General features: G+C 28.9%; 1 protein-coding gene and 1 long non-coding RNA gene across 5 annotated transcripts in view; one reads left to right on the plus strand and one right to left on the minus strand.

Annotated features, from left to right (window-relative positions):
* The first annotated feature begins 1055 nt into the window (after positions 1-1055).
* On the plus strand, positions 1056-20119 carry LOC123271443. Of its 3 annotated transcripts, none has more exons than XR_006510874.1 (7): positions 1056-1328; positions 1396-1562; positions 12663-13071; positions 14871-14937; positions 17736-17908; positions 19799-19929; positions 20028-20119. It is a non-coding gene; the product is annotated as an uncharacterized LOC123271443 (long non-coding RNA). The 3 variants fall into 3 exon arrangements; XR_006510873.1 differs by having other exon boundaries at positions 17736-17845; XR_006510875.1 differs by lacking the exons at positions 1056-1328; positions 1396-1562 and adding exons at positions 10039-10360; positions 10427-11006 and having other exon boundaries at positions 17736-17845.
* LOC123271439 (homeobox protein EMX1-like) overlaps positions 19339-22502 on the minus strand; it is a 29702-nt gene continuing 26538 nt past the window's right edge. For both annotated transcript variants that reach the window (XM_044737771.1, XM_044737772.1), the window contains one exon: positions 19339-20556. In XM_044737771.1, the coding sequence (XP_044593706.1) occupies positions 20308-20556 (249 nt within the window). In that variant the 3' untranslated portion in view covers positions 19339-20307. The remainder of the gene's footprint in view (positions 20557-22502) is intronic.

Genomic DNA, 22502 nt, shown 5'->3' on the forward strand with positions numbered 1-22502 from the left:
CTGGCCCTTAATAAAATAATTTCAATCGACAATGGAAATACAATACTAATCTTATTTCAAACTTCAAAAAGCTAACTTCACTATAAAAAATTGCATTGATAATTTTTTTTGAATTTCTAAAGATAGAATTTTTAAAATAAATTTTTCTTCCTATAATTTATCAGTTAAAAAATTTATAAAAATTACCAGATGTCAGTGTCACAGTTTTTTTTTATAACAATTTAATAGCTATAAATTTAGAAAAAAATTTTCAACGTCATAACTAAAAAAAAAAGGCCATTCGGCAGCCGAAATGGAAGTAGATTTCATGATGAATAATGAAAATACTACTAGGGTTGCATATGAAAAAAAAAAATAAATTTTTGTTTGATTAAACAACAATGACGTCAAAACGAATGCAAAAGTAAAATTTCATTAAATCTGTCTGAGAAAGTAGGTAATTTTTGGCCTAGACTGATAATAAGGTACACAAATTAAAGCTTATTTGATAAGCTTTCAGATGCCATTTATAGAATTTTGATAAGATATCGCGTTCAATTGTAATTGCACAGAAATACGGTAAAAGTGAAAATTTTTGCGATTTTTGAGAATTTTTGAATTGCTATTATTCCTAAACTATTTAATTTGGAGAAATAAATAAGTACACAAATTGAAGCTTATTAAATAAGCTTTCAAATGCAATTTACAGAAATCCGATAGGATGTCGCGTTCCATTTTTATTGCACGGAAATAAGGTAAAAGTGGAAATTTTTGAATTGCTCTCATTTTTAAACTAATCGACAGATTTGGCTCATCTTAGAACTTAACCTCGGAAATCGTCCTAAGAATAAGTATGTTATGTTTTATTGAGATCCGTATAGAATTACGGGAGTTAGAGAAGAGACAATGCCGATTATATCGTATATATATATATATAAACTTTTGAACCATATGCATTTTCTGAATTCGCTTGACGAGCTGAGTCGAAATATAGGAAAATTTTTGAAAAGTTCCGTCATGAGGACCAATGCAATAGTTAGATTTCTATGAAATCTACTAAAAAGATAATATAAAACTCTGTTATTTACAGTAAAATTAGTTCAATAGTGTGTATATAACAGTTGGTTGATATTTTTTCAGCATAAACTACTTAAACACAATAATTTGAGATATTTAGCTGACGAAAAGACAAGTTATATCCAAGTCGGTTAGCAAATTTCCCTGAGGCATCAAATTATCCACTCGTCAAACTTCAAACTAAACTCGGAACATTGACCAGCGATTATCGTAAAACTTGAGAAGAATTTAATGATTGGGTTGTGGTGTACCAAGCACAACCAAAGAGTGAGGTATTATTTTAACAGGTTAGAAAAACAGATCATATTTACCGGATAATTAAAAGGCTATTTATTACAGGTATAAAGATATATCGTATTTATGTAAGGAAGATGTGTAGAAGTGGAAAAGAAGCACCAAGAGAGATGGACACGACAACAAATGGTCTTGTCCGTACTAGATCTTTATCTTGGGAGTGGTATATTTATGCGAAGCTTCACTGGTAATCTACCTACTAAGAAACCCAGGTTGGATTTTATACACATTATTTTTATAATATTTTATTTTATTTTATTTAATACTATTATTATTATTATCATCTTCTCTTTCGTGTCTAATAGAAGAATTTTAGGCTTTTCTTATTATAATTTATAACACATTTAACGTCGATTAAATTAATTCACTAAATGATCATCAATTTATATGGAGAAATCTAAAAGTCTGACCGGCGAAAAGATTCACAGTGGGAATGCGATGTATTGCTGGCTCTAAGTTTAGCTCTGGACTCTCAATCTGATCCGTCTCTCTCGCTCTCTGGTGATCAAGACATCTTATTCATGGGTAGAGAGGCTGAGGAGTTGAAGCAAAAGGAGTTATCCAGGTGGTAGTGGGAATAGATGAAGAGAAGAAGCGAGAATCGAGGTAGAATAAAAAAATTACAAGACGTAAGACGGAATAAAAGGAAGAGTAAGAATCTTTCTCAAGTGGTATAATCATGATAACCAGGTGATAGATGCTCCAACGAGCCCCCACTTGGACCACGCCACTGACAATGGCTATTTGTTAAACTAATTTTATATCCTTTTCACTCTTACAAGCGTTATTAACCCTCACAAAATACTCCGATTCATCAAATTATCATTGCTAATTTTTTTCATCACTTTGTTGGATATCTAGAAATTGAAGGTACTCTAGAAGCAAGATGTTAATTATTTATTTTATTTATTTATTTTTATTATAAACAATACACTGAACCCTAGCAAAGCCATTATGCGGGTTCTATTAGGAAAAAATAACAGTTATAATATATTTAGTAATAATACTTGTAAGTAAGAATTAAGAAATGACCTTGTATTTTGTGAACTATTGACATTTTTAAAGATATAAGCTCATTCTGATGTTACACTTATCGAGAGCTTTCATTTGAGTACCCACATCAATTTTTCATATATTTTATATATTTATATATTTGTATATATGTATATATGAAATATATGAAAATTGCCATGTGGGTACTTAAATGAAAGGTTTCGATGAGTGTAACATCAAGATGAGCTTACATATTTAAAAATGTCAATAATTAAGAAATGACCTTGTATCTTGTGAACTATTGATATTTTTAACGATATAAGCTCATCTTGATGTTACATTCATCGAGACCTTTCATTTGAATACCTACATCAATTTTTCATATATGTATATATATATTATGTAAAGGTTGGCAATAGCCTAATCGGCTCGGTAAATGCATTTCGAAAGCGTGGGACCAGGGTTCGATTCCGGCGCGCACCAATATTTTTCAATGATTATAAACTAAAAATATATGTGCGTTTCATTGCCAGCCTCTGTACCGGTCGGGTTTTCTGTGGTTTTCCCAATATAGTTATGTAGGTAAAATGTCATTATAGAAGTACCTCCATACTATTTAAGACCGTAATGCAAATGCAGGTACTGATTATAACTCGTAAGTCGGCCACAGTCGCAGCACATGTGTGTCGGGCATGAAAGAAAAAATCCCGACATGCAGGGGGGTGGGGACGAAAAAGTGGTTGAGAGTTATAATGACGGGGTTGAGAGATTATATTGCGGAGAAAAAAAAGTGGAGAGACAATAGTTCCCCACCCTCCCTTGTAAAACACTCTACAGTGATACAAGTAAAACCATCCTCAATTATAACCTCATATATATTATGTATATATGATAAATATATCAAAAATGCATGTGGGTATTTAAATGAAAGTTCTTGATGAGTTTAACATCAGGATGAGCTTATATCTTTAAAAACTTCAATAATTAAAAAATGACGTCGTATTTTGTCTACTGATGATGTTTTCTACGATATAAGCTCATCCTGGAGTTACACTCATCGAGACCTTTCATTTGAATACCCACATCAATTTTTCATATATTTATATATATTATATATATATATATATATATATATATATATATGTATATATGAAAAATATATCAAAAATACATGTGAGTATTCAAATGAAAGTTCTTGATGATTGTAACATCAAGATGAGCTTATATCTTCAAAAAGGTCAATAATTAAGAAAGTACAGTGCAATTTAATAAATATCTTGTGAAATATTGACATTTTTAAAGATATAAGCTCACTCCGACATTACACTCATCAAGACCTTTCATTTGGGTACCCACATCAATTTTTCATATATTTATATATATTTATTTATAGTATATATATGTATGTGAAAAATATATCAAAAATATGCATGTGGGTATTCAAATGAAAGCTCTTGATGAGTGTAACATCAGGATGAGCTTATATCTTTAAAAACCTTAATATTTAAGAAAGTACAGTGCAATTTTTCAAACTTCATTATTTAATAAAGCAAAATTTTGTTTATTTATAATTCACAAGTCACATAATGACTGCAAGGTGCTAGTAATAGTAATAAGTTTGTATTTAATGTAATAGGTAATATTTAATGTAATAAACATATTTTCGAGAAACAATCAACACTTTTTATCTGATAATCATCAAGGCTGTTATCAATTTTATAGAAATTATTAAAAGCATTTAAAATGAAGAATTACAATAAAAATAAGCTACTGGTTTTATAAAATATTAGCATTTGAAAGTAAGCTTTGAAACTTGGCTAAATAGGATGCTGATGGATGACAAGGTAGTTTGATGTTTCAATAGATTGACTTGTACTGTTGACGTTGACTCAACCCAAGTAGAGTCCAAAATCCCTAACTGCCCGACTGAAGAGCTAATAAGAAGCAAGAAGCTGAGAAAGGCAAATATATACACAAAAGAGAGAGTAGAACGGTGAAGATGATTAATGAGGATTGTCACGTGGACCCGTTAATGATGCCGTGACTCGGCCATTAAGCTAACTAACCCTTGAAAAAGTTATACAAAGTAAAGATGTGTATATTTACAGAAGAAAGAGGAGTAAGTGGATTATTATAATAATTTATAATTTATAATTTGAGTGATTTTTAGCCAAAGGCACACGAGGATTCATCAGGGCAGTTTAATCGTCGAGGATTTAAAGCTGGATGAGTTGTACCCAGTGTAGTGATAAGTCATGGGAATAGAGTAGCCCAAACATAGAGATTTTAGGTACTGGTTGTAACCTGTAACCGCAATGCGCGGCTAACTATAGTTTAGTACAAGTTAAACCTGATGATTATGTTGTCAGGCTTGGTGGGTGGAGAGAAAAGTGATCGCTCACCGAGTCGAGCGAGACAAACAAGTGTAAGGGCGAGCTGCAGGTTAGGTAGAGACAGTGTAGGTTAGGGTATAATGTAATATACCTAACCAAGAAATAAGGAATAAGGAAAGGAAACCGATATGTTGGATAAAGTGATACTGGACGTTGGAGCGAAAAGGATACTCTGATATACATACTGGGTACTGATCCTGATACATATACATTGCTTTACACATAACACGGTAGATCACTTTCATACATGTTGGATGGAAGCACGTGATCCTCGGCTGGGATCCATCGAGCTCCTCCTCTTGCCCCTCTCGGTATACGCCTCGCTCACTACACGGAGTACGCCTTGTTCGCGATTCAGTGTAAGCGAGCCGATTCATCAACATTATCACTGACGGACATAGTTAGCAAGGGGCTGCCCTCGAGCCTCATGTGCCTCATCCTGTCCATCAGATACACTATTTATTCCTTATATTTATACAAATGAGTGAAAAAAAGGAAGGTTTAAATTAATTTTTCTGCGTTATCCTGCTTCTTTTTTAACATTTGAATTATCTTTTTTTAAGATTTTTTGCATAAGGAACTTCAACAAGCTATTTCATGCTTTTAAGTGCGGTCATTTTTGAAATTGGACTGCTGGTTATATAAATGCCGACTGATGAAATCTTATATCTCTGCTGCTCTAATTGACTCGCTAAAGTGTCGCTTTTTTTTTTTTTTTGAGTAATTGAATTCAAGATTTATTTCAAACGCCGAAATTTGGTTTTTTTTTTTTCACGTCACGAAAGCTTGGAAAAAAGAAGAAATATTTTTTTTGGCTCAGACAAACTTAGATTTTAAATACAATTTGGACTGGTAGATTTAGAGGAATCTCAAAAAAACTACAAAAACAATGTTTTTTAAATGTGGTTTTTTTTTGGAATAACTTTTGAACGGCTTTGCCGATCAGTTCTAAAAATTAATCAGCTCTGAACCTCAAAAAACCATGTCGATCGCCGCCAAGCCGGTCAAAATCGGCTGATTTGTTCGAGAGATATCGTGAACGAAAGAAAATCGAAAAAAAATGTTTTTTTCGGAATTACTCCGAAATTCATAGTTTGATCAATTCAAACTTAATGATTCTTTATGAGGCTCAAAAAACGGCGCTGAATGCCACTAACCACGTGAATATCCGTTGATACTTTCAAAATTTATTGCGGTTTAAAAATTCAAAAAATAATATTCTATGAAACTTCTAGACGGAAAAAAGAAAATAGGAATAATTACACGCAAAAAACGATTTTGTTGAAATAAAATAAGACGGAATAACTGAAAAATTTGTTCTGGTAACAAATGAGTGTATAGTTATAGCAACAAATCCATTAATTACATTAACAAAATGTTTCAAGTTGTACTAACAAATCAATTTGCTAATTCACAAAATCATTTTGTTGCTGTTACAAAATGATTTTGTTGCAATAACAAAACTAATTTGTTGCTAAAATATTTTCCAAATCAGCTATTCTTGATTATAGCATATTTTTAAATGATATATATTCACTTGATTACTTTAACAAATTGTCTTTGTTACTCCAACAAATTCTCTTTGTTATTTTAGTAGAATAATTTTGCTGTTTCAACAAAAAAATTTGTTATACCAACTAAAGTATTTTGTCGAATCAACTTAAAGATTTTGCTATAGTATAACGAAACTGTTTTGTTGTTATAACATATCAATAACTTTGTTATAACCTAAATTTTGTTATTTTAACAATTATTAACATAGGTATAATTTGTTATACCTATGTTAACAAATTCATTTGTTACCACAACATATCTTAAGTTATCTTAACAAAATTTTTTTCTGCGTGATACAGTATAAAATGTAAAATTGGTCCCGTTGTAATCAAAATTAGAAAAATTACAGTTTGAAATAACATGTTTCTAAATTCAATTTTTGAATGTTAATTTTCAGAGCTTTCAATGTAAATATTTTACATTCTACAGTATAATTCTTATAAAATCTGTAATTCTATAATTACAATCTGAAACTGTAATTTTTTTCAGTTTTCATCACGAAGCGCCACGTTGCATTATATACTGTAATTTTTCGAGTTTTCTTTTTTTCCGTATATCAAACTTTTGAGCTCGAAGAGCTCAAAAACATCATAAGTGAAATTTTAAACGCCTAGGCATGAAATTAGCGGGAAGTTGCAGGGATGACCTTCAGAATCAACCGTTTTCCTAATTTTTTTTTTTTTTTTTATAGATATGAATGTCAATTGAATAATTAATGAATTAATTAATCAAAGCCAAGAAGCAGCTGACAAGTATTAAATAAAAATCAAAATAAATCAGAAGCTAGTAAAATAAATTGAACCATAACTTCTAACCCAACATGAAGTATCCATCATAGTTCGTTAAAACTAAAGACTTGTAAAGATTTACAGCTTAACTTCACCCCAAAGTCTTGTCATTGTTAATTACTACCCTTCCAGTATTTCTTCAATATAAATTAATCCTGGAAGCGATAAAATGATATTAAAAATAAAAAACAATGAACTTTAAATTGATTGTATTGAATTTAGTCTGACCCTTGGTAACTTTTGAGCCGACAGTTAGTGGGTTAAAGGTTTTACGTCGTTAAATTATCAGAGAATTATCTTCTCTATTAAATAAATAAAAAGGTAAAATTTATCCGCATAGTTAATAATTTTTAGCCATAACAATATAATCGGTATAGCAGATTGTTTTCTTGACCAATATTCAAACGGAATTAACTCAAGCTAAATCTAAAAGCAACACATCTAGATTTTCTCGATTAGATGTACTTAACTTATTTTAGTTTAGTACCTATACTACAAATCGTAGCTAGAGTGTGTATAATTATTAGTTAACTTAAATACGGCGAACAAAAGAGAATGTATAGGAAACAGAAGCTATATAGACGTTTTCTCTATCCTAGATCGTTATACAGAGGCCTAAAAACGTTCCCTTGAGCTAGCGGCATCCGGTTTAGTTGTATGTATATTTGCAAGCGCTAAAATAAGTGGATACTTTATATTACTGGAGCCAGATATAAACATACATACGTACTTACACGTTAACTTAACCTCAACTACTCCAGTAGTATTACTTCTCTCTCTTTACACGCTTATTACTCTAATGCCAGTGCTTAACACACTCTATACCTCCATGTTTATATTCTTCTTTTATTTATTGTATTTATTATTCGTTATTACATATTACTCGTTTCAATAAATCTGACCGCAAACTTATATTCCTTATCCCAAGATGATTAAGTATTTTTATTAAACAGTTAATATTTATACAAATACATTTAAGCCTGCAAAATTAATATCCTTTGGCTTTAGCTTCATTGGTATTTAATAAACCATTTTGAAATTATAAACAACAGTATCATTCTATCTATTATAGAATTATCGATTGAACACACCCGGTATATAGATCTTGAGATGGTGTGTTGTTCTCAGTAGATAATTATCACTAACCATCGGCTATTTGCGAGGAATGGCTGATAATTGCCACGTTGTTCAGTCTCAACCGAGCGATAACCTGACTAAGACTTGCCTTAACTGTGTGTTTTATATATACGTATTTATTTCTAGGACCTTTCAGGCTCACCGATATTTTTACTTTCTTTTTTTATTTAACAAACGTCACTTGTAGTTTACTTTTAAGACATGTGTCTATTTTCTTAGGAATTTTAACCACAATATTTACTACATGTTTAATCGATGATAAACTCGGGGATATTATATGGATTTTAATTACTAGTTATTAATGGGACGAAAGTTTTATTGTTAACAAGTATGGATGATAGTGAAAAAGTTGGTAAAATTGAGAAGAAATGTTAAATTATTAAAGTAATAATGAGAAGAAGAAATGATAAAAAGTTAAAATTGAAAATAAGAAATAATAAATGGTTAAAATGTGGAAGAAATATTAAATTATTAAAAGAATACGAAGAAATAATTTCTATTGAATTGTTGGAAATAAGAAAAAATAATAAATTTTTTAAATTAATAAGAAGAAATATTAAATTATCAAAATAATTATAAAAAGAAGAAATATAAAGTTTCAAAATGTAGAAATAATATTGAATTGATGGAAATAAGAAGAAATTATAAATTGTTGAAATTACGAAGAAGAAATATTAAATCATCAAAATAATAAAAATAAAAAAATACTATTGAATTGTTGGAAATGAGAAGAAACAATAAATTGTTAAGATTAAGAAGAAGAAATATTAAATTATCAAAATAATGAGAAGAAGAAATAATAGAATATCAAAATTAAAACGAAATAATAAATTGTTAAAATTGAAAAGAAGAAATATTAAATTATAAAAGTAATGAGAATAAGAAATGATAAAATTAGAAAAAAATAATTAATTGTTAAATTTAAGAAGAAGAAATATTAAATTATCAAAACAAGAAGAAAAAATAATAGCCAAAATAAAAAATTGTTGGAAATAAGAAGAAATAATAAATTGTTAAAATTAAAAAAAAAATAATAAAATGTTAAAATTAAAAAGAAATAAAAAATTGTTTAAATTAAGAAGAAAAAATATTGAACCATCAAAATAATAAGAAGAAATAATAGTCATAATAAATGAGTACTACTGAATTTTTGGAAATAAAAAGAAATAATAAATTGTTAAAATTAATAAGAAGAAATAATAAATTATCAAAGTAATGAGAAGAAGAAATAATAAAATTTGAAAAAAAAAAATAAATTGTTAAATTTAAAAAGAAAAAATATTAAATTATCAAAACAAGAAGAAGAAATAATAGTCAAAATAAAGAACTACTATTAAATTGTTGGAAATAAGAAGAAATACTACATTATAAAATTAATGAGAAGAAGAAATGATAAAATTAGAAAAAAATAATTAATTGTTAAATTTAAGAAGAAGAAATATTAAATTATCAAATCAAGAAGAAGAAATAATATTAAAAATAAAGAACTACTATTAAATTGTTGAAAATAAGAAGAAATAATAAATTGTTAAAATTAAAAAGAAACAATAAAATTTTAAAATTAAAAAGGAATAGTCAAAATAAATAAGTACTATTGAATTCTTGGAAATAAGAAGAAATAATAAAAAATAAATAAGAAATAATAATAATAATAATAAATAATAATAATAATAATAATAATACTATTAATTGTTGGAAATATGAATTGAAGAAGAAATAATAAAAAGTTAAAATTAAAAAGAAATAATAAATTGTTAAAATTGAAAAGAAGAAATTATTAAATTATCAAAATTATACATATAAAACATGAATATTATAAAAATATAAATCAAAGTTAAAAATAAATTCTAATAATCTTTTTTTGATAAAAATAAAATAAAAAATCCAACATCCTACTACCCATGAACTTGAAACCTTGAAAAATAAAAGTTTATCGAGCAAAAAAAGAAGAAATCGTGAAGTTCGTGCAGAGACAATAAATCGAAACGTAAATTATCAGAAATGGTATTACGTATAGCGTATATATATTTCAATAAACACAAAACAAAACGGAATATTTAAGCCTTAAGAAGACAGAATGTGTGTGTGCTGGAGAAACCTGTGTGGCAGCTTCACCATAATTACGTAGAGCGACTATTCATTAAGGTGATTACACCCTATTGCTCTTTCGTGCCCTTATTATTTTTTATTAATCTGAAACTCTTTCCACAGATCGTTGATCCTCTATATTTATTGTTTGCGTTTTGTTTATTTTCAACAAATTATCATTCCAATATTAAATCGATGATGAAAATTAGCTGGAGATTCAAGCCTCAAGTTTTACATTTTATATTTAATATGTAAGTGAAATGTAGTGATGATCCGTCGCGTTCAATATTTTCTTTATACACACAGAATACGCTTTTTCAATCGTACCTTGCGTGTGCTATTAAAGAAACTTACCAAGACAAGTTAAGTAAGAGAACATGCCTTACTCGTAACATATCGAGCAACTCAAGAGCATGCATGCTCATCCTACAGGATAAACGGTACGCCACCATTAATAACATTATGCGCATTCATGTCAGTCGAGTCGAGCAAACGCGTTCAGATTATTAAATTGCCGTTTTACAAGTACGCTTTCATGAAGTATAAAGCAATAACAAACGCAATCTTCAGACGCATCCACAACTGTCTGCATAATAAACCTCCTGTTATTTGTTCTTCAAAGTTACCCGCTATATTTCTAATTCCTGGAGATAACTGTCATCAGAAAATATTATAATTAATAAATATTCATCAGGTAACTGAGGTATGAAAAACTACACTGAAAAAAAATTTAACTTCAATCAAAAGAAAAATTCTTGAACTAAGAAAATAATTTTGATGAGTGTCATTGTCTGGAATCAAGAAGGAAATTTTTGAATCAAATAAAATTTACTTAAACCAAGAGAAATTTCTTAGTTTAAGAATTTTTTTACTCAACTCAAGAAGTTGAAGTTCTTCAAAATTATTTACTTGATTAAAGTAAGTTTTATTTTTTGTGTATTTACTAAATTTGGAATTAAAATTCTGTCCAAAATATAGAAGATACAAAAAAATCACAAGACATCTTTTTTAAGAAATTTAATTTCCTACAAAAAGTTTATTATGAATTTTCCTGTATAGGTTCTATTCTTCAAACAGAATTTGAAATTTTAAAAATTTGTAAAAATAATTTACAAATCATTCTTACTAAGAATAATTATTTTCAGCCCCATCTACACTGAAAGAAAGGTATTTTGCTACTAAGAATATTTTTTTTGATAATCAGAAAACTTGGTATTGTGTTACTAAGAAAACGTGATATTTTGATAATCACAATAAGTTTACTGATTATCACAAAACCTAGGTATACTGATTATCAGTAAACTTTAATTTACTATAGTCAGATGAATGAACAGACTATTAGATGTTTATAATCTCACTTTACTGGCACAAATCAATTTACTTATAAAACTAACAAAACAAATAAAAATTAAAATTAAAAGTGTAACAATAAATTTTTTTCAAGCTAACATCATGAATATTAGTTGAATTCTATTTTCATCAGTGCGTAAATCAAATTAACTGACTAACAGTGTTAAAACGTCGATAGTTTGGTTTTTGGTTTTGAAAAGGATTTTATTTATCAACATTTTCTCTCATACGTAAATAAGTAATAATATCCTTAATTAAAAACTTATACTCTAATTTACATTTTTATTTTGAATTGCCATCAATGATGTTCTTATCAAAAATCAGTAATTGAAAAAATATAAATATTTTCTATATACACTGAAAAAAAAGTATTTTACTACTAAGAATATTTTTTTTGATAATCAAAAAACTTGGTATTGTGTTACTAAGAAAACGTGATATTTTGATAATCACAATAAGTTTACTGATTATCACAAAACCTAGGTATACTGATTATCAGTAAGCTTTAATTTACTATAGTCAGATGAATGAGCAGACTATTAGATGTTTATAACCTCTCTTTACTGGGAAAAATCAATTTACTTATAAAACTAACAAAACAAATAAAAATTAAAATTAAAAGTGTAACAATAAAATTTTTTCAAGCTACAGTCAACGCTCTCTGTATTTGACTCGCCCGTACAGGACCATTCTCTGTATTTGACTCGTCCTTGTCCATAAGAGCTGTGTAAAATCGTCAAATACAGAGGAAGAATGTGGTCAAATACAGAGAGCGGTCAAATACAGAGAGGTCCAATACAGAGAGCGTCGACTGTAACATCATGAATATTAGTTGAATTCTATTTTCACCAGCGCTTAAATCAAATTAACTGACTTACAGTGTTAAAACGTCGATGGCAGTGACAACTGACAATGCATATAATATAGTATTACTGCACAGAGTATAGGTCTTGAACTGACTTATATTTTGATAATCACAATACGTGGTATTTTTTTTTTTTTTTTTCAGTGTAGATGAAGAAAAAAATTTACAGGACAATTATCAATGCATAAACAGGTTGATAATGAATAATGACATATCCTTGATTCAGTTGAAATTTATAGAATTGTAAATCCGAGAAAAGACTGACGATGATTCTAATGTGGGCCAGCCACGCGAGCCCATCATAACCTCTAGGTCATCGGCAGGGGGCTAATCACATGTTTCTCAGTAACGTCTTGCTCGCTATTGGATATTTGCATTTCTACGAGTTCTAATGCCAGCTCGCAATAAGAATTAACCCTTGAGATCTACATTTAACATTTACCACTCACATGCAAGTATACATGCAATCCAGAATATAGTCTATATATCTTGAGCGCTCTAGAGTTATAGATCTAACTCGGGGATTCCTGTCGGCGGAAGTGCTCAACCAATTGTAAGTTTCTCGCAGACATATGGACCGTGTAGTGCTTTTATTCAACCCTTTCTTTTATTCTCTTATTACCTTTTTCACCTTCTTACCTTCTACCTTCTCCGCTCGGTTCGTTAACTTGCAACGAGCATGGACACACACCTTCGACAATATTGTAAACAAAATGGTATCGCTATTTCATTGGTAACCCGATACTTGTGGACCTCGGACCCACACACATCGAGGACTAGCTTAACCTTTATTTCCCTTGACTTTTTATACTCTTCTTATTTTTTTAATTTCCACTCTGTCAGCCATTTTTTTTAATCCTTTTTTTCTGTCTTTTAAACACCAATTATTACTTATAGTTAATCAAATTAATCCGATGACATTAATAACAATTTTTTTATTTTTTTTTTAACAAATCAATTTGTTCCAAAAAATCCTTTTTTAAAAATTGCATTTTTTATTTTTCTTCTTATTTCTTTTCGCTCTAATTTATTTGTTAAAAAAATTATTAAATATCTGCTAAGTTAATTTTCATATAAATTTTATGACATCAATCCTTGCAATTATTGACCATTTTTTAATTTTTTATTAACAAATAAATTTCTTCCAAAAAATTGCATCTTTTATTTTTCTTATCATTTTTTTTTGCTCTAATTTATTTGTTAAAAGAATTATTAAATATCTGCTAAATTAATTGTTATATAAATTTTATGACATTAAAGTTAACAATTATTGACCATTTTTAAATTTAAAAAAAAAAAAATTTTTCCAAAAAATAATTTTTTCAAAATTGCATTTTTAATTTTTTAAAATTTCTACATTTCAATTTTTTCATGAAGATTAATTTAGCCGACATTTAAAATTTTTTTAATTTTTATTTATTGAAAAAATGATTAAAAAAAAATTTTATTTGTAAAAAAACTGCAATTTTTTTTAAATATTTTTTTCTTCTAATTTAATTATTAAAAAATATTTTAAAACGTCGGCTATCTTTATTATTATAATTTATTAGTTAAAAAAATTATTAAATATCTTCTAAATTAATTTCCATATTAACCCAAATGAAATAAAACAAAAAAAAACTAACCTCAACCCTTTGTACGCATACTTACGTCACGATATGTCTTCAAGGCGTAGAATTTCTAACCTCGAACAAATAGAGCGATAAATCCCGACTGGTTTTTGCGGATCAAGACGACAGCGCTCGGGCCGCCAAATTCAAAAAACACTTTCTATATGTTTATTATATCCTTCACTCGAGTTCTCACGGTTGTTAGTGTAACACTGAATTTAAGGATTTTTTACTTTAAATCTTCCTCAAATATTTTTTCCCAATCTCGATACTTAACTTCATTAAGAACAGGCGTAAAAACACTGGATTTTATTTTTATTGAATTGAAAACTCGACTAAAGCCAAAAAAAAAAAAAAAAAAAAAAAACAATTGCAATATCGGTGGTCCCGGCATTGAGGTCGCATGTGAAATTAGTATCCTTACCAAATACAAATATTCTCTTAGGATCGTGTGTTGTTGGCATGTTATTTAAATTTAACACCGTATCCTATTCTTCCTGATCACCTTTTTGACGACAATACACCAGTTCTTCCTTCTTGTTCTTATTTCTTCTTCCTTTTTTTATTCTTCTTCCTCTTCTTATTCTTCCGAAGACTATAAGTGTGTTTATACGTGTACAAAACCAGAAATACTGCAATATATTAACCGATAAACCTTTCGTAATCGATTAGACTAACAAGCGACATCTGAAATAAGCAAATGAGAAGTGATTAGTGTATTAATTAATGTTGTTCTTTTAAGATACCAGTCACCAGAAGATATCTATCTAGGTGATTTTTATGAGTGAAAATATCAGGAATTGCTCAAGGTGAGAACATTGAAAGAAGGATTTAGTACGGAGTACTAAACTGATTTAGTAACAAGATTTTTATTCATTTATTTTGGAGGAACAATTATTTTGTACCCATCAATATTATTTTTACAGTTTAATAAATGATTTCTTCATATGAACAAAGCCTTATTACATGGAAATAAATATTTATTTCCACCAAATAATATTTAGTAACAGGCACTAAATATTTCTTTGGCAAGTATTGTCGGTAGATGGCTAAGCTTTAATTCCAATGTTTATGTGATACATAACCTATTAACTGACTTAGATATTATTTTATTCAGCTCGATTTTGGAAGATTTATTAAACCTTTACAAACAAACATACTCCCAATAAATGTCTTCTATTTATGTCCTTTCTCAGAGGAGTATAGTTAACATTTTTCAATTAGTCTATTATTGATATGTTAAAAACTTGTTTAATTTTAAATTTTATAAATGTCTCAAACAAAAATCTATAATTTAATGAGATTCTTGTCTTTATAATACCTTATATTTTTACTTAAAATGATTTATTTTGATTTATTTTAAGTTAAAAAGTTAGGTTACACGCTAAAATTAGTTAAAAAATTAATTTCTTTGATACCAATAAACGATTTATTGAGTACCAATAAATTATTTGTTAAATACTACACTGATAGAAGGATTTAGTATGGAGTACTAAACTGATTTAGTAAAAAAATTTTTATTCAATTATTTGGAAGAAACAAATATTTTGTACCCATCAATATTATTTGTTACAGTTTAATAAATGATTTCTTTATGTGAACAAAGCCTTATTACATGGAAATAAATATTTATTTCCACCAAATAATATTTAATAACAGGTACTAAATATTTCTTTGATGAGTATTGTCGGTAGATGGCTAAGCTTCAATTCCAATGTTTATGTGATACATAACCTATTCACTGACTTAGATTATTTTATTCAGCTCGATTTTGGGAGATTTATTAAACCTTTAAAAACACACATACTCCCAATAAATGTCTTCTATTTATGTCTTTTCTCAATGGAGTTTAGTAAAAATTTTTCAATTAGTCCATTATTGATATGTTAAAAACCTGTTTAATTTTAAATTTTATAAATGTCTCAAACAAAAAAATATACTTTAATGAGATTCTTTTCTTTATAATACCTTATATTTTTACTTAAAATTATTTATTTTAATTATTTTGATTTATTTTAAGTTAAAAAATTAGGTTACACGCTAAAATTAGTTAAAAAATTAATTTCTTTGATACCAATAAACGATTTATTGCGTAGCAATAAATCATTTGTTAAATACTACTAAATATTTATTTGGTGGAACTAAATGGGCTTTAATAAATAATTTAGTACCTATTACTAAATATTTGGTAATTAAAGGTTTGTTTCTAAATCGTTTAGTATCTGTTACTAAATCTTATTAAATAGAACTAAATCCTTCTATCAGTGTACTTTAAGCCATTTATTTAAAGTTAAACAGAATAATTTAATAATTTTCTGAATAACTTCAATGGAACAATGCTAGAGAGCGGGAGTTGTTAAATCCTGAGTTTCTATTGGTCTAAGATAGTACACCGTTCCTCCGCAAGGCAGCTTGGAACCGAAATTCAAGCGGCTTTGAATTCTTATACAAGAAAGATGATTAATAACTCACACTAATTGCCGAGTTAATTATCTAACACCATTAAAACAATGAATGTATTTAAATTTTCTTATTAACTTTAATATTTATTAGAAGCAATCTCCGCGGATGATCATGCTTGTAAATCTGATAAAATTTTAAATATGCAATTAATCAACTAAATTCCTTTTAAATTAGCTATTGAATTCCTTGCAGTGGAACTTAATTGAAAATCTTCTTTTCTTTGTAATACCTTATATTTTTACTTAGAATTATTTATTTTAATTTATTTTAAGTTAAAAAGTTAGGTAACACGCTAAAATTAGTTAAAAAATTAATTTTTTTGATACCAAGAAACGATTTATTGCGTAGCAATAAATCATTTGTTAAATACTCCTAAATATTTATTTGGTGGAACTAAATGGGCTTTAATAAATGATTCAGTAACCATTACTAAATATTTGGTAATGAAAGGTTTGTTACTAAATCATTTAGTATCTGTTACTAAATCTTATTAAATAGAACTAAATCCTTCTATCAGTGAAGAGTGATAAGCCCAAAAAAAAAAAAATAAAAGAAGAATATAAAAATCCTGAACACAAGAAGGGAGGCTTTGGATCCCGATCCAGAACCTGGAACATTTGTCAGGGACTTTAGGGCCCGTCCCGCATTGTTTTCTTCTCCATTCCAACTAGAAAGCATGGTTTAACTGGTGTTTTACACGCTTGGTTCCTGGAACGCGGGTCTCCTCCCCGGGCAGACCTGCGTGGCATCTTAAAGCTAGTTTCGAGCTCAGGTATAATACACGTGTACGTGTATCCACGCGGATTCTTTCCTCTCTCCTTGTTTATTTAACTCTCGCCTCTCTCTATTCTCACACATCTTTCTTCTTTGTTCATCCAACCAGAAATCTTGGTCCATCTTTGTTGCTCTTTCTTCCAGCTTGCAGGTTATACACACTCTTTCTTCTTTCTCAAGCCCTATTTCGCCTGTCAAGCCCAATTTGTTGACCACTGAAAACGTTGTGTGCTCTGTTACAGTTTATGGTCGTCATTACCTCGATCGTTGAAGCTGAATTAAAAGATTTGTTTGCCCCTCATGCCTATTTTAGTTACTATAAATTATAAAACTAACAAAACTAAACTCTGATAATTTGTTATTATTTTAGGGTAACTCGTCGCCACCCATTACAACAAATTGAAATTTGTTAAAAGCTGAAAATTATCTGGGAATAGTTAAGTATCTTCTCAAGAGGATGCCGACAAATTCCCGAGCGAGGTGTGTTTGTGCTCCGTTTAAGGATTCTGCCCTCAATATATACGCTAACTCGGTATAGGAAGAGTAATTTGCACATCGCAATTTACATAATTAGCTGTTATGTTGCTAACCCATGATTCGGGGCTTGCATGTCCAACCCGTCCCTGGTGCATTCAACGTTAAACTGACAGAAATACTCACACTATTTAAATCTGAATTCTATGGATTGTAATTCCAACATAACCTCGCACTGTATTAACGGAGTATTCTGGTCTAGAAATTTGAAAAAAATCAAAATATGTTTGAATACTCGGAAAGAATAAAATGACATTAGATATCCTCTCATATTATACTCAGTGATGTCTGTGGTGAAAAAAATTTCAGATAATAGCAAATATAATCCAGATTATACTAAATTATTTTTGGATTATACTCAGTGTAATATTCGATTTTACTCAGTAATTTTTCTTGTTATACCGCGTAAGATTACGCTGGATATAATCCGAAAAAATATCCCGTATAATTTGAATTATACTCGGTACACGGAAAAAACTCGAAAAATTACAGTATATAATGCAACGTGGCGCTTCGTAATGATAACTGGAAAAATTACAGTTTCAGATTTTAATCATTACAGATTTTAAGAATTACATTGTAGAATTTAATATTTACATTGAAAGCTTTGAAAATTGAATTTAGAAAAATGTTATTTCAAACTGTAATTTTTCTAGTTTTAATTACGATGAGACCGATTTTACATTTTATACTGTAATTATTCTTGTTTTCTTTTTTCCGTGTAGAAATATGGATTATACGGGATATTTTTTTGGATTATATCCAGTGTAATCTTACGCGGTATAACAAGAAAAATTTCTGGGTAAAATTGGATATTACACTGAGTATAATCCAAAAATAATTTAGTATAATCTGGATTATATTTGCTATTATCTGAAATTCTTTTTCACCACAGATATCACTGAGTATCCAAACAAAAACAGTTGACTGTAAAAAAAATCGCGCCAAGTCCACGTTCATAAGATTATTAAGAAAAAAAAAATTTTTTTTTCTTTACAAAAAGATATAAAATAAAAAAATTAAAAAATCCAAGAAACCGATATGATTGTATATGATTGTCGGAAATTAAATAAAATTTTGTTGTAAATTTAAAAATTAAAAAAAAAATTTTTGGAACGTATTTAGTGTGCGTGGTTGCAAAATATTTTACTTTTAATGAAATTCGTAAAATCTATTTACTATGGACTTTCAAAAAATTGAAAGTAATTGAGCCCAATTACACAAGCTATTAATCATCTACTATTCATACCAAAAAAATGGATAGTAAAAATGTTTTTCATTTTTATTATGTAAGTTTGAAAAATGCTTAAAAGTCAAGCTTCTAAACCAGAACACCCCCTTGAAAGAAGAAATATAGACCAGGTAAATGATAAATAATTAAAATGACTTATTGTTTAATGATATAATTTATTCAGCTATATCATATACGGAATACCAACTTAATATTCTTTTGACAGTTAAAATTATATATTTTATATTTATATTTATATTTATATATAATATATCTAGTCGATGAGAATCACAATTTATTATGTACAGTTATTATATACAACACTTTCACGCGTATGCTAATACACTAACATATTTATCTAAATAATTTAAAGTTGTATCGGTTAAGATCATTCAAGTAAATACTGCTTCTCTCTTTCTTATTTTCGTAAAATTCGACAATAAATCTAGTCCACAGATACATACCTTAAAATTATTTATTACACTGGGCTTAATCATCATCAATCATCCATAATAATAATAATAAAAAATAAAAATAAAAGTGATAATTTGAATTAATATTGTTACTCATAATATCTATTTTTAGTCTCTTATTTATCCAATAGTACTTAATTAAAATATCAAGTTTGGCACTCATTGCTCCAATCACTGATTTCTTCTTATTTACAGGTACGCAAATCGTTAACGTATGGCATTAATTAGATGGCTAATCAAACGGAACTTAATTGTTAAAAAATAATCTGATCTAACAAACAAATAGTCCAATTTAATAAAATAATGGAAACAACACACACATATAGGTATGTATATAAATATACATTAAATATATAGATATATACAATACATGTTAATATTCTTCACTGATTTGATTGCGCATTACAACGGCATCTATCTGTAGATAGTTGGCAATGAAAATAAAAGCATCATCCCTTGGATTCACTCTTCCGCGACCGATTCTTTGAAGCTTCCGGCGGAACCCAGCGGTTATTTAGTGTCTTGTCTTTTCTGGGCGTCTTGCAACAGACAATAGCTCCATTACACCGACTTCCTCTAGGAATATTTCACTCCAGACTACCAGACTACCAGAAATCCAGAATCAGAAGTCGGCATTAAATCCGCTCTTGTCTGGAGACTTGAGTAAGTGATTCTGTGCCTCAGTCGAGGCAAGTGATGTCTAGCTACGCTTCAGAGCCACTCGAACAGTCTTCGGCTTTTGGGTCGATCAGCTCTGAATCATCATCTTCATCGTCTTCTGGGTGGTAATCACCGGTCTCTTGCTGCCATTTGCTGACATGGTGAGTGTTTTTAATATTATTCCCGTTTCCGTTGCTGTTGTTGTTGCCTCCGGATTGCTGCTGGGCTTTGGCTTCTTCTTCCTGCTGCACGCGTTTGTGCTTCGTCCTGCGGTTTTGGAACCAAACTTTAACCTGGAACAAAAAAAAAAAGGTAATTATAAGACTTTTAGATCTTCAATTTTTAATTTGAATAATTTATAACTAGCAATTTTGCAGTCACTACGTGACTGCTGTGACTTATTAAATAATGACTTTTGGTAAATTGCACTGAACTTTTTTAACTATTGAAGTTTTTAAAGATATAAGCTCATCTTGAGGTTACACTCATCAAGAGCTTTCATTTGAGTACCCACATGCATTTTTGATATATTTGTCATATATACATATATATAATATATAATATATATAAATATATGAAAAATTGATGTGGGGGATCAAATGAAAGGTCTTAATGAGTGTAATGTCGGAATAAGCTTATATCATTAAAAATATCAATAGTTCACAAATTACGAGGTAGTTTCTTAATTATGTTAGATTGCACTGTACTTTCTTAAATATTGACGTTTTTAAAGATATAAGCTCATCCCTATGTTACACTCATCAAGAGCTTTCATTTGAGTACCCACATCAATTTTTTATATATTTTTCATATATACATATATATAATATATAATATATATAAATATATGAAAAATTGATGTGGGTACTCAAATGAAAGGTCTTGATGAGTGTAACATCATGATGAGCTTGTATCTTTAAAAATATCAATAGTTACCAAAATACAAGGTAGTTTCTTAATTATGTTAAATTGCTCTGTACTTTTTTAACTATTGAAGTTTTTAAAGATATAAGCTCATCTTGATATTACACTCATCAAGAGCTTTCATTTGAGTACCCACATGCATTTTTTATATATTTTTCATATATACATATATATAATATATAATATATATAAAATATATGAAAAATTGATGTGGGTACTCAAATAAAAGGTATTAATGAGTATAACATCGGGATGAGCTTGTATCTATAAGAATGTCAATAGTTAACAAAATACAAAATCATTTATTCACTATTGAAGTTTTTAAAGATATAAGCTCATCCCGACGTTACACTCATCAAGAGCTTTCATTTGAGTACCCACATGCATTTTTTATATATTTTTCATATATACATATATATAATATATAATATATATAAAATATGTGAAAAATTAATGTGGGTACTCAAATGAAAAGTCTTGATGAGTGTAACATCGGGATGAGCTTATATCTTTAAAAATGTCAATAATTCACAAGATACAAGATCATTTCTGAACTGTACTACCAAATTTAACCATAAAAACCCATTTTATCATGTAAAAACTCTGGCCACAAAATTTTGCTTATTCTCTTAATATTACAGCTAATATTAATAATAACTATATAAATTATTTAGATCAATTTCACATTCTAGAAAAACAGACAAATAACGTCAGAAAAAGAACTATTGCCTTCAAACTCAACATAAAGTAAATATGCATTAGGTAAACATATTCCCAGTTCACCCTTTAATCTATTCACTTATTATATTATATTTTATTGTAGAATTAGATTAATTCAGATGATGAGACCCATATACATTATAAAGAGTTGATCTCATCTGGTCTGAGGAGTCTATTGTCCGCGAATCGACTCTGTATCACCTACCTCCCTAACGGTCTCGGAATAAAAGGGGAATACGATATGGTTGTGTGATCTCGTGAGGGCGAAAACAAGCCAGCGCTGGATATTCAGGGTATCCAGGCGTTAAATCGGCATTGTCACAAGCTTTCACGCTCCTCTCGAGTGTGTGTTGCCGTCAAAGTGTTGGCCTAACATACTCCGAGTTAGAGATGGTGGTTATGACAAGACCCGGATTAACGTCCAGCAAATGTCGCCAATATTTGTACATTATTCGCTCCAGTACCTGCATCAACACTGGTTAATTCTCAGGAACTCAGCGTCTATAATGCTCAAAATATAAGACACTTATTAGGTGATTAAGAGGGCAAATAGAAGACGCCCTATTACGTACACCCAGTGGAGCAGTTAGCCGTT

This window comes from Cotesia glomerata, linkage group LG9, assembly GCF_020080835.1.
Source record: "Cotesia glomerata isolate CgM1 linkage group LG9, MPM_Cglom_v2.3, whole genome shotgun sequence".
In the NCBI taxonomy this organism is placed as follows: domain Eukaryota; kingdom Metazoa; phylum Arthropoda; class Insecta; order Hymenoptera; family Braconidae; genus Cotesia; species Cotesia glomerata.